This window comes from Malaclemys terrapin, chromosome 3 (genome assembly GCF_027887155.1).
Source record: "Malaclemys terrapin pileata isolate rMalTer1 chromosome 3, rMalTer1.hap1, whole genome shotgun sequence".
Taxonomy (NCBI): Eukaryota; Metazoa; Chordata; order Testudines; family Emydidae; genus Malaclemys; species Malaclemys terrapin.
In genome coordinates, this window is record NC_071507.1 from 100728001 (window position 1) to 100748744 (window position 20744).

The 20744-nt window shown below is 40.3% G+C and overlaps 1 protein-coding gene across 5 annotated transcripts in view; it reads right to left on the reverse strand.

The window, feature by feature from the left end:
- The window catches only part of UTRN (utrophin), a 565558-nt gene that overhangs the window by 21057 nt on the left and 523757 nt on the right, over nt 1-20744 (reverse strand). For all 5 annotated transcript variants that reach the window (XM_054021668.1, XM_054021666.1, XM_054021667.1 and 2 more), the window contains 6 exons: nt 20390-20526; nt 18931-18969; nt 18630-18695; nt 12089-12154; nt 4488-4646; nt 3822-4065 (listed from right to left, as the gene is read on the reverse strand). In XM_054021668.1, the coding sequence (XP_053877643.1) occupies nt 3822-4065; nt 4488-4646; nt 12089-12154; nt 18630-18695; nt 18931-18969; nt 20390-20526 (711 nt within the window). The remainder of the gene's footprint in view (nt 1-3821; nt 4066-4487; nt 4647-12088; nt 12155-18629; nt 18696-18930; nt 18970-20389; nt 20527-20744) is intronic.

Consider the following 20744-nt stretch of genomic DNA (forward strand, 5'->3'; position numbering starts at 1 on the left):
AGTCCCAAACTCCTCCTGGACTCCGAGAAAGAGAACTAGATACATTCATGGAGGTTAAGGCCATTAATGGCTATTAGACAGGATGGGTAAGGAATGGTGTCCCTAGCCTCTGTTTGTCAGAGGGTGGAGATGGATGGCAGGAGAGAGATCACTTGATCATTACCTGTTAGGTTCATTCCCTCTGGGGCACCTGGCAATGGCCGCTGTCGGTAGACAGGATACTGGGCTTGATGGACCTTTGGTCTGACCCAGTATGGCCATTCTTATGAGCGTAACAGCTCCCTAAATTTTAGCATGGAGTTCCAGGAGTTGAAGCTGTACCTGCTCAGGATGCCTACTGTTAGCAATCCTAGAGCTGTAAGCCCCTGGTGGAATAGACCTTCCTGCTGAAAAGGTTGAGACCTTGACTGGTGCCAAAAACAGGACCGCTGCCAAGGCGGGGATTGGTGCTGGGATGGTGAGTGGTGCCACGAGTCCCAGCAATGTGGTGAGATGGATCGGTGCCGCGACTCAGAGTGGTGCCTCCTTGTTGATACCGGCGAGCAGTGCCTTGGAGATGCAGGCGGATGCAACATTGCTGGCTTGCCTTGGGATGGTGCTGCCTTTGGTGGCGTTGGAGGCTTGTAGCGGAGGGCCAGGGACCATGATGCCATCATGGCAATGAGATCCCTTGCGGCCTCAAAAGTGTCTGTGGTGGATGGTAGCCCCACCTCTTCCACCACATGGCTTGGGGAGTCCAATGGCACTGGACTCAACGGTCCCCTTTGTGGGGCCGATGTCGACAGTGCTGGCTTCAAAGCTCTCGGTGCCGGGTGCTCCTCCCTGGGACACGCCCCATTGGCCAGCTCCGAAGGAGTGAGTCTCGAAGGTGGAAATCTGCTCCTACCCTGCTTCCATGGCGCCAGGGAATGGGACCGTGGCCAGACAGTTCCCACCGACTTCGACACTGGGGAGTGGCGGTGGCGCTGGTCTCTGTGCCCAGCATCTTTCTGCGGTGCTGCTTCTGCCACGAATGCCGGAGCGCTCTGCACCAATTAACTTTGTGCTGGGTCTTGCTGCGCCAACGTGGATTGCGGTCTCAGCGCCGCCTCCATAAATGGAAGTCCTGCTCCTTTTTTGTTCTAGGGCGAAACCCTTCACAAATCCTGCACCTATTGGTTTGGTGCGTCTGCCCCAGACACTTTAGACAAGCGTCGTGGGGGGTCGCCCAGTGGCTCGGGCTTACTGCAGGACTTGCAGGGTTTGAATCCTTGGATCTGAGGCCTGCCCCGAGTCCCCAAGGGGAGACGCCCGTTCCCAACAGCTAACCTCTATTAACATCAATAACTAATGTGACAGACCCAGACCAGTGGGATACAGGAGTCTGGTAGAGGGCAAATATACTGGTCACTGGATGAGTAGTTTTATGTTCCCTGAGTGACCAGAGCAGGGGCTGCACTAGAGTAATAAGGAACCTGCTAGAACCAATTAAGGCAGGCAGGCTAATTAGGACACCTGGAGCCAGTTAAGAAGAAGCTGCTAGAATCAATTAAGGCAGGCTAATCAGGGTACCTGGGTTTTTAAAAGGAGCTCACTTCAGTTTGTGGTGCGAGTGTGAGGAGCTGGGAGCAAGAGGCGCAAGGAGTTGAGAGTGAGAGGGTGTGCTGCTGGAGGACTGAGGAGCACAAGCATTATCAGACACCAGGAGGAAGGTCCTGTGGTGAGAATAAGGAAGGTATTTGGAGGAGGCCATGGGGAAGTAGCCCAGGGAGTTGTAGTTGTCATGCAGCTGTTACAGGAGGCACTATAGACAGCTGCAACCCACAGGGCCCTGGGCTGGAACCCGGAGTAGAGGGCGGGCCCGGGTTCCCCCCAAACCTCCCAATTGACCTGGACTGTGGGTTCTTCCAGAGGGGAAGGTCTCTGGGCTGTTCCCTAACCCACATGGTGAATCTCTGAGGCAAGAAAATCCGCCAATAAGCGCAGGACCCACCAAGATAGAGGAGGAACTTTGTCACACTAACTAGAACTACAACTAACATTAAAACTACAGCGAACTGAAAGGCTAGGAGAATGAGAGGAGAACTTGCTAAGCAAGCCACCGCAGTTCCAATGACCATCACGGGCAGCAAGAAGTAACTGAGGCAGCGCTGGGTCAGCAGGGTCATATATTGAGTGCAATAGAGGCACCACTGCAGGGGGCTCCAGAGCCGACCTGATGGGTGCTACTAGGGGAAAAAGCTTTCCGACGACAGCGCACGCAGTGCGCACACACCTAACTGGAATCAATATGAGCAATCACTTGAAGAAGAACCACTGCATCAATTCCCATTTTCCTATCTAAATATTTAAGCCACTTGAGTCTTGGTGAAAAAGCCCAAACAACAACAGCAGCGAATGAAGCTGTAACAGTAAATTGAGTTTACCCACTTCTCATTTGGGGAATATGCCACTGTCCAGCCTGGAATACCAAAAACTTTAGTTTACCCACTTTTTTTTTTTTTTTTTTAAAACACTACACCACTGAACTGAAGTCCTCTGTTAGCAGAATAGATACACCACTGTGGCAGGTGCATCCTAATACTGTTCTGCCAGGACTACCTGCAGAGATGAGAGTGTCGTTCAGTCTTTGGAACTGTTTATTTCTTGACCTTTCTTCCAGGACTGCCAACAAGGGTACGAATTAGTGCTTAGGTGCCAACAATAGAATAGAATAGAATGCCAAGTGTGATGTCTGTTTTATCTGATGTGGCCAACTGGTTCACTCAGAACTGGACTAAGACCACTCACTAGGCCCACCTAGGCCAGGGAATATTTGTCACATTGAACGAGGATTGATCTGAACTGGTGATCTAGAAGGGAAAGATGATGTATCATCTCTGCAAATTTCTTAAGTCCCCAGATCCAAAACAGTGCAATCAAAACAATGCTTAAAAGCTTTTATAGCTTTTTCTGTACCTAGACAAGACTTGCAATCTATAGAAGCTGTGTGTGCACATTTCAATAATTAAAAAACCCACCCCATAGTTATTGGCACTTTCAAGAAAGTGGTAGGTTTCTCTACTGCAACATTCAGTTGTAGCTACACCATCATTTTACTGCACATACCGGATGTATATATGTGCTACTCGAAAGAGCTACTGAAGGAATTGTCTAGTTTTCCCCATTTTCCTTAGGAATTAATTTCTTCACTGCCTGTGAGACAAATCTCTTGGTCCTCTCTATCATTATAATTCTGAACAAATGTGCAATGCCAACTTTAACAGCCAGACCAAGAATTGGGGAAAGGAGTGATAAGGAGAAGAGAGATAAGGGCTAGACAAGTGTATTGTGTGGATGGGGCCCACTGGCTGGAGGGGGATAGGGATATTTTTTCCTCACTTTTTATTTGTTTTGAGAAAATTGCTGCACTTATTTTTGTTATTTAAGTAGTTCTGAAACTTTCATAGATGTCAAAAATGCCTTGAGCTCTTGGAAAGACATTGTAAATCAATCAAGCCAGCCAGTCAGCCAGCCAGCCAGCATATTAGCAGCATGTTGAACATGCCGGATAATTATGTGGTTTTTGGCAGGAGGGTGCCAAAACTGGCCGTTTTAGGGATAGAAAATGTTTTATTTGCCTCATATGACAGGCTTCACTGATGGGGGATTTCTGAAGCATCATTTTGCTTCAAGTTTTCCATCCCATCAATAAAACTGAAGACAACAGAGTAAGATAATTAAGGGAGAAATGTCCACAAAACATTCAAGGCATTTGCACTGAATGCCAAAAAATTCAACGCTGACATGAATGCCATCTCACAGGCATGAGAGTTGCGGGAGGGCACTGCCACTTATTGTACCTGCTCAAGCAGCTGTCGGAGCCGGTGAAGCTGAGACTCCAGCTGTTTATTGTGATCTTCCAATATTTGCATTCTGGCCTCCAAACGACCTTTGTGCTGCCTTAGGAGTTTGGCCTCAGCAATGAGCTCAGCATCTTCAGAAGTGTGCTGGGGAGACACAATGGAGTCTGGAGGGGAGGCAAGAGGGTTTATTCCTCTCCGAAGATGCTGTTCCTTTAGCTGCTCATATTCCACCTGGAGGCTCCTAACACAATTATAAAGAGAAAAAGGAGATTACATTTCATGACAGCTTATATGACAACATAATTTAATATATTTCCCCTAATTCAGTGAATCTTTTCATTATCTATAGCTGTGGAGCCGAAGTACCTTATACCAAGATAAAGTCTATGCTCAAAGTGTATGATAAATTAGACAGCTGCAGCACAAACAAGGAGTGAAATTGCGACTTTGTTAGACTGTCTGATCACAGGCACAACAACTTAACTTACAAAGGGCCATTTTGAAGAGCTAACGCTCTGATCCGGTTTTCACCGGAAACTGACTCCAGTGCCCATTTTAGGCCCTTTTCTCATTTTGTCCAAACAATGATTATGCAATGTGTGCATGATTAAAACAGAGTTAATGAAATGCCCGTTCAGACACTGCACGGGAAGATGACAAAACCTTTGCTCTTCCTCGAGGTCGGCAATGATGCGCTCCAATTCTCCCCGTTCTTCCTTTTCCACTGACTTCAGGATTTGTGCAGGACTCTGCGGTTGACTCACAGGTGATTCTCCTCCCAGAGTTTGACAGTACTGCTGGATGAGGGCATGTTCATCCTCTCTAGAGTAACAAAGCAACACAGATGGAAATAGCTCATGTAAATGTACTTGATACCACCAATGATCTAACAGCATTGTGAAGTATGTCTTTTTAAAAAAGGCTTGCAGAGTCACATTTTAATTATTTGAAAAAATAGCTGCTTAAAAGCAGACTCCTTTGATGAGAGAAAAAACACAGCTGTGGTGGTTGGTAACCAAGAGGAGTTAAACACTCATATATGCGAATTACAAGCCACCTTTATGGATGGCAATGACTTCTCAAAGATACATTAAGCCATCATCATGAAGGGCATCCTCTATTCTCACCAATGCATTTTGGTAATGTATTTAAGTGCTAATGAGAATTACGAACATAAATTGAGTGTTTATGTATGTTAAACCTTTTTCAACTAGGTACACTGCTGAGGCAAGGGCGTTTCTTGATCGCTCGCTGCATACGCAGCAAAATCTGTACAAAAGACCATCGCTATTAGGTAACCTCCTAGAGACAATGCCAAAATATTCACAAACGTATGCAGTACTTTATTAGAGGATTGCTTCTACCAAGAACTAACTGGTGTAAGCTCATGGAGTAGCTGCTTCCAGTACGACTTCCTGTACACTAATTCCCATGTTAGAGTAAAATGGAAATATCTCCGATATTTCTCTGCTTGAGTATAAGTAAACTACTCACTGCCCATTACATGGGCTTCCACTGCTTGACTCTAGCTTGATTTACTCCTTGTTATTATGATATGAAAGTTTGGGGGTTTCAATCAAATACTTATATGTTACGTAACACAAAGTTCAGGTGATACACGAAGTCAAATATTTCCATTTGGCTACTTTAATTAGTTTTTAAATAGATACCAAAAAGGCACTGTCTAAATTACAAGTTTATTCATTAAGCACTGACATCTAAAATAGAACTTTTTAAAAAAGTGCTCCCAAAGCTGAGTTTTTATATGTTACAGTCCTATTCTGTCATTTCTGGTATGATTTGATAATCTGTGAATTTTTACATAACATTTATAAGACACTGAAAAATGAAATTTACAAACAATAATTACTGACAGAACCCTCACGGTACTCCTACTAGCTGGTGTGACTGCAACAGATAAATATAACCTCATCAAAAAAAAAAATGTAGTAGTTTTTTTATTTCAAACTCCACAATCATATTCATTCAGGACAGAGGAGATTTGCTCCACTTCTCTCTCACTGTGGCTACCCCACACGGAATATAGAGGACAGAGATTGGAAGTATTGATTTGTCCATTATAAGCAGCATACTCTTACAGATAACATTCCTGTTCAATGAACACCAGATAAAGGAAGAAATCTATTTAAGGAAAAGATGAATCTTTGCTATGTATCTCTCCCTCAACCTTCTGTCTGCCTTGCTAAATTATTGGTCTGAAAGGCAGGACCTCGTGTCTGCACTAACAAATCTCATGACAGTAATTAAGATAGATCTATTAGTGGCACTGGAGTTTTAATTCAGGGTTTCATGATGACAGAATGGCCTACAAGACAAGGAAGCAGCAAATGCACTCTGGCAAACAAACCTTTTGATATTGAGAATCCATTCCACTTTCCTCTCCAGAACTGATAGGGGATGGTAGGCAACAACCAGAATAAAAGCAAAGCATCAAAATTAACTCCTCAGCCTTTTTCAGTAGTTATTCCACTGAAGATTTTCAGCTTACTTTGATTCAAAATCAGGATCATGAAGATGGAGAAGTTATCAGACTGCACTGTAATGTTTAGTGCCTGCGCCACTTAGCAGAATGACAGCATTAAGATGTAAAAATGAGCTGCAGGAAGGTCAAACTTAAGAGAGGTGCATCTCACGTAACAAGCCATGGAAATCTGCACTTGAAACATGCTTGTGTGTGTGTGTGAGAATGTCTTTAAATAGGTGTGTATACATTGTATGCATAAGTATATGGAGAATAAGGGGCAAATGGGTGTAGTTTCCCACGTCTTTCAGAGCATTCAGTCTAAGCTCTAAAAAAAGATCAAGTCTTTTTGACAGAATCATTCTGAGCTCTGGTGTATTCATGATTCTATTTCATTGAGAAAATCAGATAATAAATTAAATCTTATGCACTAACCTGAATGTGCTGGTGATAATTATATTTCCCCCCTTGACCTAGCGTTGCTGTGAGAAATAGCAAAATCCTGAAGGTTCAACAGCATTGTCAAAAATTTTCTCTCTCTCTTTCACTGTTTGAGTGATTGGCTGAACAAAGAAGTAGGACTGATTGGACTTGTAGGCTCTAAAGTTTTATATAATTCTACATTCAAAAATAAAACTATGTAAAACTTTAGAGCCTACAAGTCCAATCAGTCCTACTTCTTTGTTCAGCCATCGCTCAAACAAACAAGTTAGTTTGCATTTCCAGAAGATAATGCTGCCTGCGACTTGTTTACAATGGCACCTGAAAGTGAGAATAGGCATTTGCATGGCACTGTTGAAGCCGGCGTCGCAAGATATTTACATGGCAGATGTGCTAAAGATCCATATGTCTTTTGATGCTTCCACCATTCGAGAGGACGTGTGTCCATGCTAATGACGGGTTCTGCTAGATAACGATCCAAAGCAGTGCGGACTGACGCATGTTCATTTTCATTATCTGAGTCAGATGCCACCAGCAGAAGGCTGATGTTCTTTTTTTGGCAGTTTGGGTTCTGTAGTTTCTGCATCAGAGTGTTGCTCTTTTAAGACTTCTGAAAGCATGCTCCACACCACGTCCCTCTCAGATTTTGGAAGGCACTTCAGATTCTTAACTCTTGGGTCAAGTGCTGTAGCTATCTTTTGAAATTTCACATTGGTACCTTCTTTGTGTTTTGTGAAATTTACAGTGAAAATGTTCTTAAAACAAACAACATGTACTGGGTCATCATCCGAGACTGATATAACATGAAATAAATGGCAGAATGTGGGTCAAACAGAGCAGGAGACATACAATTCTCCCCTAAGGAGTTCAGTCACAAATTTAACAACAGATTATTTTTTTAATGAGTGTCTTCAGCATGGAAGCATGTCCTCTGGAACGATGTCCGAAGCATGATGAGGCGTATGAATCTTTAGCGCATCTGGCATGTAAATAACTTGGGATATCAGCTACAACAGTGCCAAGTGAACGCCTGTTCTCACTTTCAGGTGACATTCTAATTAAGAAGTGGGCAGCATTATCTCCCGTAAATGTAAACAAACTTGTTTCGCTTAGCTATTGGCTTAACAAGAAGTAGGACTCAGTGGTCTTGTAGGCTCTAAAGTTTTACATTGTTTTGCTTTTGAGTGCAGTTATGTAACAAAAAATGATATTTGTAAGTTTCACTTTCATGATAGAGATTGCACTACAGTACTCATATGAGGTGAATTGAAATTTGATACAATTTATCATTTTTACAGTGCAAAAATTTGTAATAAAAATAATATAAAGTGAGTACTGTACACTTTGTATTCTGTGTTGTAATTGAAATCAATATATTTGAAAATGTAGGAAAACATCCAAAATATGTAATACATTTCAATTGGTAGTCTATTGTTTAACAGTGTGATTAATTGTAATTAATTTTTTTCATTGCAATTAATTTTTTTTAGTTAATCACATGAATTAACTGTGATTAATCGACAGCCCTAGCTAAAACCAAATTAACCTAGAAGAAAAATTAACAGGACCCCCTTATCCAAATGTTTAGAATATTCTTCCAGAATGTACTGTAGCAAAGGCTATGAAGGAAAAAAATTCTCCTCTCCTTTAACATATTTACATCAGGAAGATCCTAATATATTGTTTTAGGGACATTTTGGACGCTCTGCACTGGACACTTTCCATGCTTTCTAAAACTTGTTAATATGGCTTTAAATGAGGAAAATGTTTATATTTTAGTGAACTTCATGTTATATTGTCAGGTTATGAGAACTGAGTTTCAGGCAGAAGAGAAATTAGAGTGTAGTCCAGGATAAGACAGAGAAGAAAAAGCAAATTCTCTGAAAAATGACCTCTGAACCATACAACATGTTCCAGAATTTTTCAATGTTAAAAGTGACTTTGCCCCTATTACAAGTTTGCAATAAACTGAAGGACTCTCAGGGACCAATAAAATAATATCAAAGAACAGAGCTCTGCTAATGAGAAGTACGGAATTTAATTTACAAATAAGTAATTATCTCCGGAGGCCCAGCAGAATGCACTAAGATAGAGGGATTTTGCCCAGATATGTTTATATTAGATGAGCCTGAGATGAAAATTTTTGACCTAAATTTCAGCCACCCCATAAAGTTCAAGTTATTCACATCCAGAGATTTCGTTTCTATGGTATATTGTATCTAAAAAACCTACAGATGGGCCTGAACCAAAATCCCAGGTATTACGGAAGTTCAGGACATAAATTGGGATCTGGAGCTGAATTTCACAGATGTCTTCTATATCTACAATGGGCCTGTGACAGAGGCCCATTGATGGTTCACCACTCTGTGTCATCGAGTCCTGTCAAGCCTGACATACTCACTATACCCAACACACTATTGTCATAATCTGAATCTAAAAGATTTCATGTAAGGTATCATATACAAACTGGTAAGATGCTGATACTGATAATCATTGAGTGGTATATGTATGGGGTATGTACAAAGAATAATAAATATGTACTAGAATTATGTTTTTAAAATGTGTTTTAAAATGTGTTTGGAAATGCACAAGCCCAATCTGCCTTAGATAAAGAATGTGCACTTGCTTGTCAAGTGGAGACAATGAAGGTACATTTACATAGAAGGTAAATAAAGCTAGCAAGCGGGGAAGAAGACAGCATGCTGCCCATACCCCAGCAGAAGAGAGAAACTTTATCTGGGGAAATGCTACAGAACAACACATTTCAAGGGTTTACAGGGCCATACAAAGGGGGTCTGAATCTCAAATGATAAGCAATTGAATCAACTAATTGTATACTATATTACAGTATTATAAAAGTGTATTCAGTAAACCTGTGACACACTGTTGATTAATACCATTGAGAAATATATGCATTAACATTATATAAGGAATTATGGATACTCGCGGATATTATGCTTTAATGTGTGACCAAACACATGGAGAAACAGGTTTTCTCCCAGATAGGAAGGAGGACAGCTGCCTCCAATGTAAAATTAAGCATTATGGAATCAAAACAATGGAAGCCCTGTTTACATATGAATCAGTGGGGGAGGATGGGAAGTCAACAGGAAGAGAAGAACAGCAGGAAGACGTCCTGGTTCTTGTAACAGGGTCAGTAAACTTTGGGAGATATAAATGGAAACAGAAAGGCATTTTGGTATTCTTCACCTGAAGAGGTAAAGGAACTGAGCTCTGTGAAAGCTGACCAGACTCTCTGGCCAGGACCTATGTTGGAAAAGAGACTTGGTGAGAAACACTTATTTGAACAAGAGACTGTAATTTATTAAATCAGGTTTTGGTCTTAGAAGTGTATTTTTACTTTTGTTTGCTTGCACCCCTTTCTATCTTTCTTCCTTATACTTGGTATCACTTAATCTTATGTCCTTTCATTAGATAAACTCGTTTTACTAATAATATAAACCAACACAGTGCTGTGATTGAAGTAAGAGTGTTTGTCAAATCCCAGCTAAATTAAAGAGCTGTTGCTTACTGCCTCTTTAAAGAGCAGTGAACTTAACTTCTGTGAGCATTCTGTAAGAGGGTGGACACGGCAGGGAGACATCTCTGGGGAACTCAGGAGTTGGGGTTCACTGTTTGTTACCTGTAAGACAAGGTCTGGGCTGGCAGAGTCATGAAGAGTTTGCTGGCAGGACAGACAAGCTGGTGTGTCAGGGAGCTGTCACACAGCTTAGCAGTAGCAAAACTTTCACTTGCTGAGGCTGAGAGGAGTAACAGTAACTCACAATTCTGGAAACCACAGCAGACTTTCACAGGGCCAAATCAAAATTTTAATCACAACACTTTTGAATTTTATGTGGGTTGAAATCTGGATCCAACTATTTCAGTTCAGGCACATCTCAAATAAAGCCTGAAAAATACCTGTAAACAGAACCAAGGCGCAACTGGAAAAACTGCCCTCCTTGACCCCTATGGCTCTGCTCTTACAAATACTTAATAACGTGTAACTTTTCTCTACAGGATCGGGACCTAAATTTGGAAGTCATCCCAGCATCATAATATACAGAATCTACTGAATTAACCTTTGTTATGAGACTTGTGACCAATTTCAGACCCAAGGGTTTTAAACGTTCAAAAGCTTAGGGCAAAAGAGGGAGATTTATAACAGTCAATAGATGAATTATGTTTTAAAGTTAGAATACATGGTGTCTCTGTCTCGCCACCTGATTAGACTCATTAATTGGGAAATATAGCCATTTAACAGCTTTCAATTTTTCCTTTTACGAATACACGCCAAAAGGCAGTGAGTTTGCAAGTTTTTCAAGTGAACCAAGAAAGGACAGCTCTCTGCATTCCAATCACTGATGAATTCACTAGTAAAGAAATATGTGAAAACGGATTTAGTAGCTTAAAAATAATGAGAGCGAGAGAGCGCCAAGTGTGCAGGAGTATGGAGAAGACTTCAAGGTAAACTTAAATGTTTCTTTGAAACAAACTTTTTGCGATCTCAAATCACTAATGAAATTCATACTTAAACTTAATACATGATTAGGTTTTAAAATAATAATAAATAAATTCATTTTAAAAATGAAAGCGCTTTCTACCTAATGAAAGTCGAACAACAAAGATCTGTGTTTTTCCCCTGCAAGAGCTGATAATATCACAATTACCTAAAAAGAGCCAGGATCTATCTTCCAATGCTTGGATAGTTCACAAAGCTCACACTTTGGGTCTTGGCAAAGACATAACACATTTTTCAAATATTTTTGCTTAACAATGAAAAATTATTATTCATATTTAATCTACCAGGAATTTGATCTCTTTCTTTTTTATTCAGCACATCAGTTCATCTCAATTAAAATTTTTCACAAGCAAAATATCTCATAATGTTAACAACAACGTGGTCTTTTTAGTAAGCATGTCTACATGTAGATGAGCCAATAGCCGGCAAAATCAATATAATTGTTCTGCATAGGTAACAACACTGTTCTAGCACTGTATATTCCTTTAGTGAATAACTTTTTTCTTTTAAATTAATGGGCCAAGCTAGGAAAGGGACAAACTAGAATGAATTTATATGCGCCTTTCAGCTGAAATGACCCAATTTCTTGAGGCAGAACCACTTCACTAAATGACGCATCAAGCTAAACAAACACTGCCAATTTATACCATTACTGCTTGGAAGCATGAAATTTATGCAGGCTTTTCTGGGTCCCATTTATTATCTCCTTTGATTGGGACTAAAATTCAGCACTGCAACCAATGAAGATTATATTAATTAGACATTTATAATCAAATGAGTTGGCCTTTCCCAGTAGCTCTAATTGCATGATTTACTTACACACTTCCTGTGGTGGAGCTGCTGTCCGTCAACAAGGAGCCATTGGTCCTTTCCATTTGAGCCAGCCTAAAGAAAAGAGAAATGTGACTTTGGGAGACCATGTGGAGAAATCAGACTGGGATCATTCTATTTGGGAGTATTCCAGATATGCCAATCCTTGCAGGTGATGAGGGTTGAACCCCTAAACTGCTGGCAGTTCACAGAAAAGACAATATGGATGGATGGATAACAAAAACATACTCTAATAACTAAGGTGTTCCAAGTATTTTAACATAGCTAGAAAATATGGTGGCATCCACAGAAAAGAGCGCTTGGTGGTCTGAACCACTGATACAGATGGACTTTTATGAGAAAACTTTACGAGAATTAACAAATTCTACCTGACCATTCATCTGCAGCAAGTACATTTTTTGGCAATCCAGTAGAAGACCATTAGATTTTCATTAGCATTATCACAATCATCGTGCAACCTCTGAAGCTATGCTCACATAAATACTATTGCACAATGGACAAACTGACCTATAAAGTATTAACAGACATATTCCTGGAAAAATCATAAATTAATATAGAATAACTGGGGAGCCATTGCCTGTATTTCCCATTTTAATGGAATTAATCTAAAAAGTTTGGGTATTACATTTTTATAAATTATGAATATAAATGTTTTTGTCATGCTATCTTGCAGATATGTTATCTTGTTATTGTATAGTTTGCACAGCGTTATGGAAAGAATAAGATAAAGAACACAGTATGAATCATTTAAATTGAATGCTCATGAAGCAAACATCATCTTGGTAATTTGTTTCTTTAAAGATGCATTAGAAATTGTTTCACGTCTATTCAGTAGTTGTCACTGCATAAAAGGAATACAAGACATTCTAGAAACATATAATCGTGTGTGTATATCAATGGGTGACACAGACAACTCCACTTATTACTCTGAATATTTCTATAGAACCACCCTCTTGGAGTCTACAAAATTCTAAGGATGTCTCTTAACATTTTCAAATCCAATAACTGACTGACAATAATGGAAGAAGCATTCTTTTATATATTTCCCATCTGTAAACGGCTTTCTGTATTTTGCAATGCACTGTGCAATCTCGTAACTTCCTTCTGTAGCTTGATTTTTACTTACACTTAAGCTTTTAAAAACACTGCTTTGCTTCTCATATCCTGCTACTGCCTTTTTGATCGATTCAGTCTCGTCTGCTTCATCAAGAAAGGTTTTCTCATATTTTGTTTCAAAACGTTGAACACTTGATGTGCGACAAAACACTTTCACAACAGAAAGCACAAACACCACGGTCCTTCTTTTGAATAAATCCAAATATGTCTGTCCAAGAAGGCTGAAATGAACGGACATCTAACTTTGTTTTCTTAGGAGCTGCCATTTTGTCAAATGTTCCCCTCAACTGTCAGTGGGTGAAAAAATGGCAACAGAGGGAATGCACAAGGTCAAATGCAGATGTAGTCTGATATAAGCAGCAAACCAGGACTTAAAAATATCCCAGTAGCCTATTTTTAATGTGGGGGATGCTGAGCCACACCCCCTCTTGCCCCTGTCTGCACCCCTCACTGCCCCAGGCTCGGGCCAGTGGGCCACAGCTGGGGGCGGCTGCAGAGTGCTGGGCTGAGGCCAGGAGCAGAGCCCCGGGCTGGCTGCCGGTACCCCAGGCCGGCAGCGGGCTGAGCGGAGCCGGCTGCCGGTACCCCAGGCCGGCAGCGGGCTGAGCGGGGCCGGCTGCCGGTACCCCAGGCCGGCAGCGGGCTGAGCGGGGCCGGCAGACGGAACCCCAAACCGGCAGCGGGCTGAGCGGTTCAGCCCGCTGTCGGTCTGGGGTTCCGTCCACCGGCTCCTGTCAGCCAAGGTCCTGGCCGCCGGCACCGCTCAGCCCAGCGCCGGCCTGGGGTTCTGTTCATCCAGGACCCCGGCTGGCAGCAGAGTGCCACTAAAAATCAGCTCACATGCTGCCTTTGGCATGCGTGTCGCAGGTTGCCGACTCCTGGTCTAGAATTATGCTCTCTTGGTTGCTATTTATTATTTGTATGCTTCGCTGCTCCAGAAATTCTTAGCCCTTATCCTTGGGATATTGTGTTGGTCCTTAATTGCTCAATGTATGTTATGTTTATTAAACTCTGAGTTTTCTTTTCTGTTCAGGTAAACCAGAATTATGCTCAGGTTGCCCCATTTTTCATTTATATTGTATCTTTGAGGACAGTGTCGTCTTTCTTAGGGGTTAAATTGATTCAGCTTGGGCTGGGACAGTAGGCAAGGAGGGGTGTATCCCGCAGACCTGTGGGACTCAGTATGTAGCTGGGACAGAGAGACCAACCAGCAGAGGTCACCTGAAGTCTGCCTCAGAGGCAGCTATAACGGTTGGACTACAGGAATGGAACATGGCTTGTGGTCCAGCCAATATATCTGACTAGGTACCCCATTTTGATTTTGGGGTCTGCCAATCAGAATAAAAGGCTCGAGATTGAGCAGCTACAGCCAATTTTGCTTTTGCAGATTTGCTGCAAAGACCACCTTCATTCCTCTCCTTCATTTGTTTACATTCTTATTGATTTAATAAGGTTGTAAGCATTGTGCCCTGTACTGCGCCTTTGCTTGTGAGGTATCTTTCTGGCAAACTCCTAGAATGGAAAGATTAGGCAACCTACACAGAATAGTCACTGCCAGCCACTCATACAAAATATGTTATTATTTATAGTATGAACAATATTTGTTGAATAATATTTTAAAACACTCGACTCCTTCCCGAAGCAACTGAAAGTGGGAATTCAGCACAAGAGCTCAGGTCAATGATAAATGTTCTGTATTTTGAAAGAGAAATACCAGTTGGATCAATAACATAAAAGCAACCCAGTTTTAATATGCAGACATATAAAACTGACATGCAGCATATAAGGTGACCTACTGTGTCACTAAAATAATTTCACTTCTCTTAAGCATATATTAATAGAAGAAAAAGTTTCGTGAATTTAAGACGGTCCAGCTATACAAGTAATTAGCATTTTGTTTTCCTTTCTTAACATGCTAGGTACAGTTATAGTTCTGTAATCATCAAGGACCCATCCATCAGTAATATGTGGTTCAGAAAAAACTTCCAACTCTACTTTCTACAGCAATATGACCATAATCAGGATTGGTTAGACTAGTGTGGAGTCATCTCAAATGGGACTCATGGGATTATCTTTTGTAGGGTACCACTTACTGCTCTACAATATAAGCTTAAAGTGTGGTTTTCACCTGGGCTCTATGAATCAAAATCAAAAGGTCAACAGGATGAATAAAGGACAGCCTAAAAATACCGACACATCACTCCGATGGAGGCCAACTTATTTCTTAAATCCAAGTTTCTTTGCTTTTGTCTGGTTTCAAGCTGAGCTCAATGGAGTTGTGCATGTTTTTGTGTGTAATTATATCACTGACCTATTTTTTATTGTCACATGGATATTGGTGCTACATTTTTCCACATGAATGGCACATTTCTGAGCAACTAAAGTGCTATGATTTTAGCCTTTACTAAACATAGAAATGTAAGGCTGGAAGGGACCTGAAGAGATCATCTAGTCCAGCTCCCTGTGCTGAGGCTGGACCAAGCATATTAAGATCAACCCTGTTGCATGTTTGTCTGACCTGTTCTTAAACACCTCCAGTGATGGGGATTCTACAATCTCCCTTGCGATCCTATTCCAGAACTTAACTGTATCTTAGAGTTAGAAAGTTTTTCTTAAATCTCCCTTGCTGTAAATTAAGCCCGTTACTTTTTGTCCTACCTTCAATGGGCATGGAGAACAATTGATCACAGTGCTGTTTGTTACTGCCCTTAATACATCTGAAGACTTATCAGGTCCCCACTCAGTCTTCTTTTTTCAACACTAATCATGCCCAGTTTTTTTTAAACTTTTTCTCCTCGGTCAGGTTTTCTAAACTTTGTATCATTTTTGTAGCTCTCCTCTGCACTTTCTCCAATTTGTTCACATCTTCCTTGAAGTGTGGCACCCAAAACTGTACATAGTATTGCAGCAGATGTCTCCCCAGTGCTGAGCATAGCAAGACAATTACCCCCCATGTCTCCTGGAAATGCATAACAAAATTATATTAGCCTTTTTTGCAACTGCATCACATTGTTGGCTCATATTTAATTTGTGATCCACTGCCTTTTCAACAGTACTTATTTTCTAGACAGTTATTCCCCATTTAGTATTTGTACGTTTGATTTTTCTTTCCTAAGTGTATCATGTGGCACATACCTTTATTGTTCATTTCAGATCAACGTATTAAGATCATTTTGAATTCTAATCCTCTCCTTGAAAGTGTTCACAACTCCTCCCAGCTTGGCGTCATCCATACATTTTATAAGCTACTCTTCACTCCATTGCAAGTCATTAATGAAAATGTTGAAAAGTACTGGAGCCAGGACAGACCCCCTACGGCACCCCACCAGATAAGTCATCCCAGTTTGACAGTGGCCCTTTGAGTATAGGCTTTCAACCAGTTATGCATCCACTTATAGTAATTTCATCTAGATCATATTTCCCTAGTTTGCTTATGATAATGTACTGTACTGTTAATGGCTAGAGGGGAAGGACAAAAATATTAATTATCAAATCAAAATGAGGAAGATGTGGCTGGTAATAGGTAGCACTTACGTGTTACTCCCCCCCCTTGTATGTATAATTGGTCCTTTTCTGATTGCATTTTCCTTTATTGCTACAATGTTTTTTTAAGATGGTTTTGAAGCTGTGTTTCTTTGTGGTGCATTTAGATGATAAATTCAATGTCAAGTTATCCCAAATTATTTGATTTTGACTAGCAGATATAAGCTCTGCATTGCCTTTAAAAACAAAAGAAATGAAATGTGAGGAGACTAGGTATTTCTGTTGCAGTGCATAAAGCAAAACTGGTAAGCTCCTGTTTTATATACAAATCAGCTTCTTTGTTGTCTGAAGGTGAACTGTAAGCACATACCTCTAGGGTTGCTCCTGACCAGTGCTTAACTTCCCACTCTCCTGGGCGGAAAGAGTTGAACCGCCCACAAAGTCACTGCAGCACTCAGCAGAGCTCGGCAGTATAGCAACTCTGCCCTAGCAAAACACACTGGGGTACTGGCTCAGAGAATCTGTCACATAGTCCAATGGTTCTTAACCAGGGGTCTAGGGCCAGCGAGGGGCCGCAAGCAGGTTTCAGGGTGTCCACCAAGTAGGGCCAGTGTTAGACTTGCTGGGTCCCAAGGCAGAAAGCTGAAGCCCCACTACACAAATCTGAAGCCTGGAGCCCTGGGCCCCACCACCCAGGGCTGAAGCCGAAGCCTGAGCAATGTCGCTTTGTGGTGGCCCTTGTGGTGTGGGGCCCCAGGCAACTGTCCTCCTTGCTACCCCTAACGCCACTCTGGCTTTTATATGCAGAAAACCAGTTACTGTGGCACACGTGGGTCGTGAAGTTTTTATAGCATGTTGGGGGGAACCTCAGAAAGAAAAAGGTTGAGACACCCAACAGTCTATTTTAACAATTTGTTCATCTGATGTAGAATGAAAATTCACTATTTACAACTGGAGCTGCAAATACAAATTTACAAATACAGCTGTAGCCTCAAGTGAAAGGAGGGGAGGTTTACAAAATGGCTCTGAGGTTACTTCGCAGAAAATCATTTATGCTCCAAGAATTATGACTTATTCAATGAAAATTTTATTTCAGAAAAGAATATATTGTATAGTAACTAAACAAGAAAATTTTATGTTAGGTCAGCAACTCTTTCCCAAAAGAGTTAGTATGCACAATGCAGAAATCTCTTAGAATTTCAAGACACCAGAGATGAAAAAGACCTAACCAGTCCCTAGTCCTTCTTCCCAGATGATACAAGATTGTTCCCTAAGGAACTGTCAAAGAGTTTTGTCCCATCTACTTTTTTACTATTATGACTGAAATCACAGAGTTTCCAACGTATTTCTTGGGAGACTATTCTACAACCAAATATATTATTCTATCCTATCCTAAAAGTGGATGGAAGTAAATGCAATACTTCCTCAGTTAGTTTCAGAAGCAAATTAAATGGCAGTTTATTCCTTACTTATTTTACCCTCCGCTGAAGTTCAGTGGTTAAATTGATATTTGCAATTAACAGTGATGACAAAATGAGTAATACCAGTATCTCAAAAACCTGAAGGAGAAATTATCTCTCTTTCCATGCTGGGTCTTTATTTATGAAGACTAGACATATTAGAAGGTAAGAGATGGAGAGCAGAGGGGAAACAAACTAACATCCTCAGAAACATCCCACAATAATTCTGCAACACTATCCATTCTATACTGATTAACGACAATTTTGATCTATGTATTTCATTCAATATCATTAAATTTTAGTTAGGATAACTCCCCAACTCTTGGGCTGGAAAGATTTAACTTACCTCTGGGTATTAAAAAGTCATGTGACTTAGTCATACCTTTTTAATAAATACTGTCCATTCAACATAACATACATTTCACGCTGCAGGAATCTATCCCAAAATGCAGAGTCTGTGTGTTTCTTACCTGGTGGCATACTGCTCTATCCTGGAGTGTGTGTCATCATGAAATAGCTGTGGAGACTGGGAGGGACTATTAAAAGAAAATAAGCACAAAAATGTTAGTAGTATCTAATGTAATATAATTACAGAGACAAGATAGGTTTTTTAAAAGAGTTAAGACTGATGAAATTGTCAAAAAATAGGCTGTTATGTGGGCTTTTGGACAGGTGTGTATAACAGGTCATACAAATAGGTAAGCAACTAGTCAAATTAAGAAAACAATCAGCATATTCAGCTTTCTAGACACAAGAGTTGTGCATACTCACTCATATTGCTCTGGCCACATACTGATGAGTGTGATAGGACTGCAAAGAAGAAAAAAAAAGAAAAGAAGAAAACCACAGAACAAAAACTTTAGTGCAATTAAGCAAGAATAAGGTGTAAAAGCACAAACTATCTACCAATCAGCCCGCCCAGATGATTTACATTAGCAACATCTATGACACAGAAAAGCAGTAGCAACACAGACTGCAGTGTGCCATATGGAAGATAGGACAGTAACTGAAGCTATTTTTAAAAAAAGGGAGTTTTAAAAAATACACAAACACATCACACATTGAATTAATCATCTAAAACCATGTCTGGCCTGTTTAAATTTGGAATTTCTTCCATTTAATTACTGGAACTTTTCTTTAAAGTTACCTGTGAAACTGAACTTATAACAACTTATTTGTAGAAAAATTAAAAGGCTAAAATCAAGGTCATTACTACAATATTTTTCTATTACATAGCAAATAATAAACAAAAATGCTATAAGGGAGAGGTTTTTTTTTTAAAAGAGAAAATACTTAGGACTGTTTTATTGCTTATGGAAGGGAAGCTACAACCACTCTTTACAGAGAGACTATGTATACTTCCCTCATAGTTTGACAATACACCTTTATCCTGACCTGCTGAAATATCCCTGCTATTCTAACCCTTGGCCACTCCTGACCATGGACTACCAATCGTGCCAGATGATATGCCACATTGTTCCTTGGTTTTGTTTTTAAAATATGGACTACTGAGAGACTATTTTAAACAGGAAATATATTCACATTTGAAACCAGGGACCAGATTAAACCCTGATGTATATTTCAGGCCCTCAACAACCTTGAAATCTGGCCATTTGATCTTGTTTCTTAACCGCTTATCTCAGTCTTTTATTAATTATGATTATTATGTGTTAAAAATACAGAGGTACTGTACTGGTTATGAAAGTGAATGACCGATAATGGCTACAGTCAAATATTCAGGCAAACCAGGCATATATGTTTCACTATACAGAATAGTTTCATTCACTTTAAGACAAGTATTCTGTTTATAGCACTTGAAATCCCAGGAAATAAAGGAAAGTCAATTAATGGAACTATTCTCGTTGCCTCTCTAATGCATCTTAATTTTGTTCTACTGAAAGGGGCCTCTCCTGATAAGTAATTAAAAACAAACAAAACAAAAACTGTTCTCCATGAGAAAAGGTTAAAAAAAAAAAAAAAAGAATTCCAACATCACTATTTGTTGAATTCCATGACTTTATGGCAACATATTTATACAACCAAAGTTTAAAATTATTTCTAGAAAACAAGCAAGGAAATTAAGATAAAACAAAAAAGGGTTCACAAAAAATATTCCCTCACTGAGGTTCTGCTACTGTTGCTCCACATAATTTTTGTTTTTGATGTTTTTTTTAAGGGTGGAAGAGGCTTGTGAACCACATGGCAGAGATCATGCTTCATTCAAACTTACGCCTCCAAGTTATCGCCTTCAAGAACTGTTTGCACAGGAAGGTAGCCAAGTCGTGGGTGCTTAGCAAAATACTTCTTTGACCGGAACTTGTTCTTCAGCACCTTAGTGAAGTCGCGTACATCTTCTCCAGATGTTGTCTAGAACAGTAGAGAAATAAAATTAAACTTTTCTAATTGGCACTGGTTTATATCTTAAAGAATGCTGGAAGAGGACATATGGGGGAACTTCTAAAAGCTGGTGATTTTATACTCTATGAATGGCCTGAAATGTACATTAGCAACAGTGAAAAAATGCATCTCCAAGATTTGTTATGCTGGCTTGAAAACCCACAGTGCTTAAACCTGTTAACAATGAA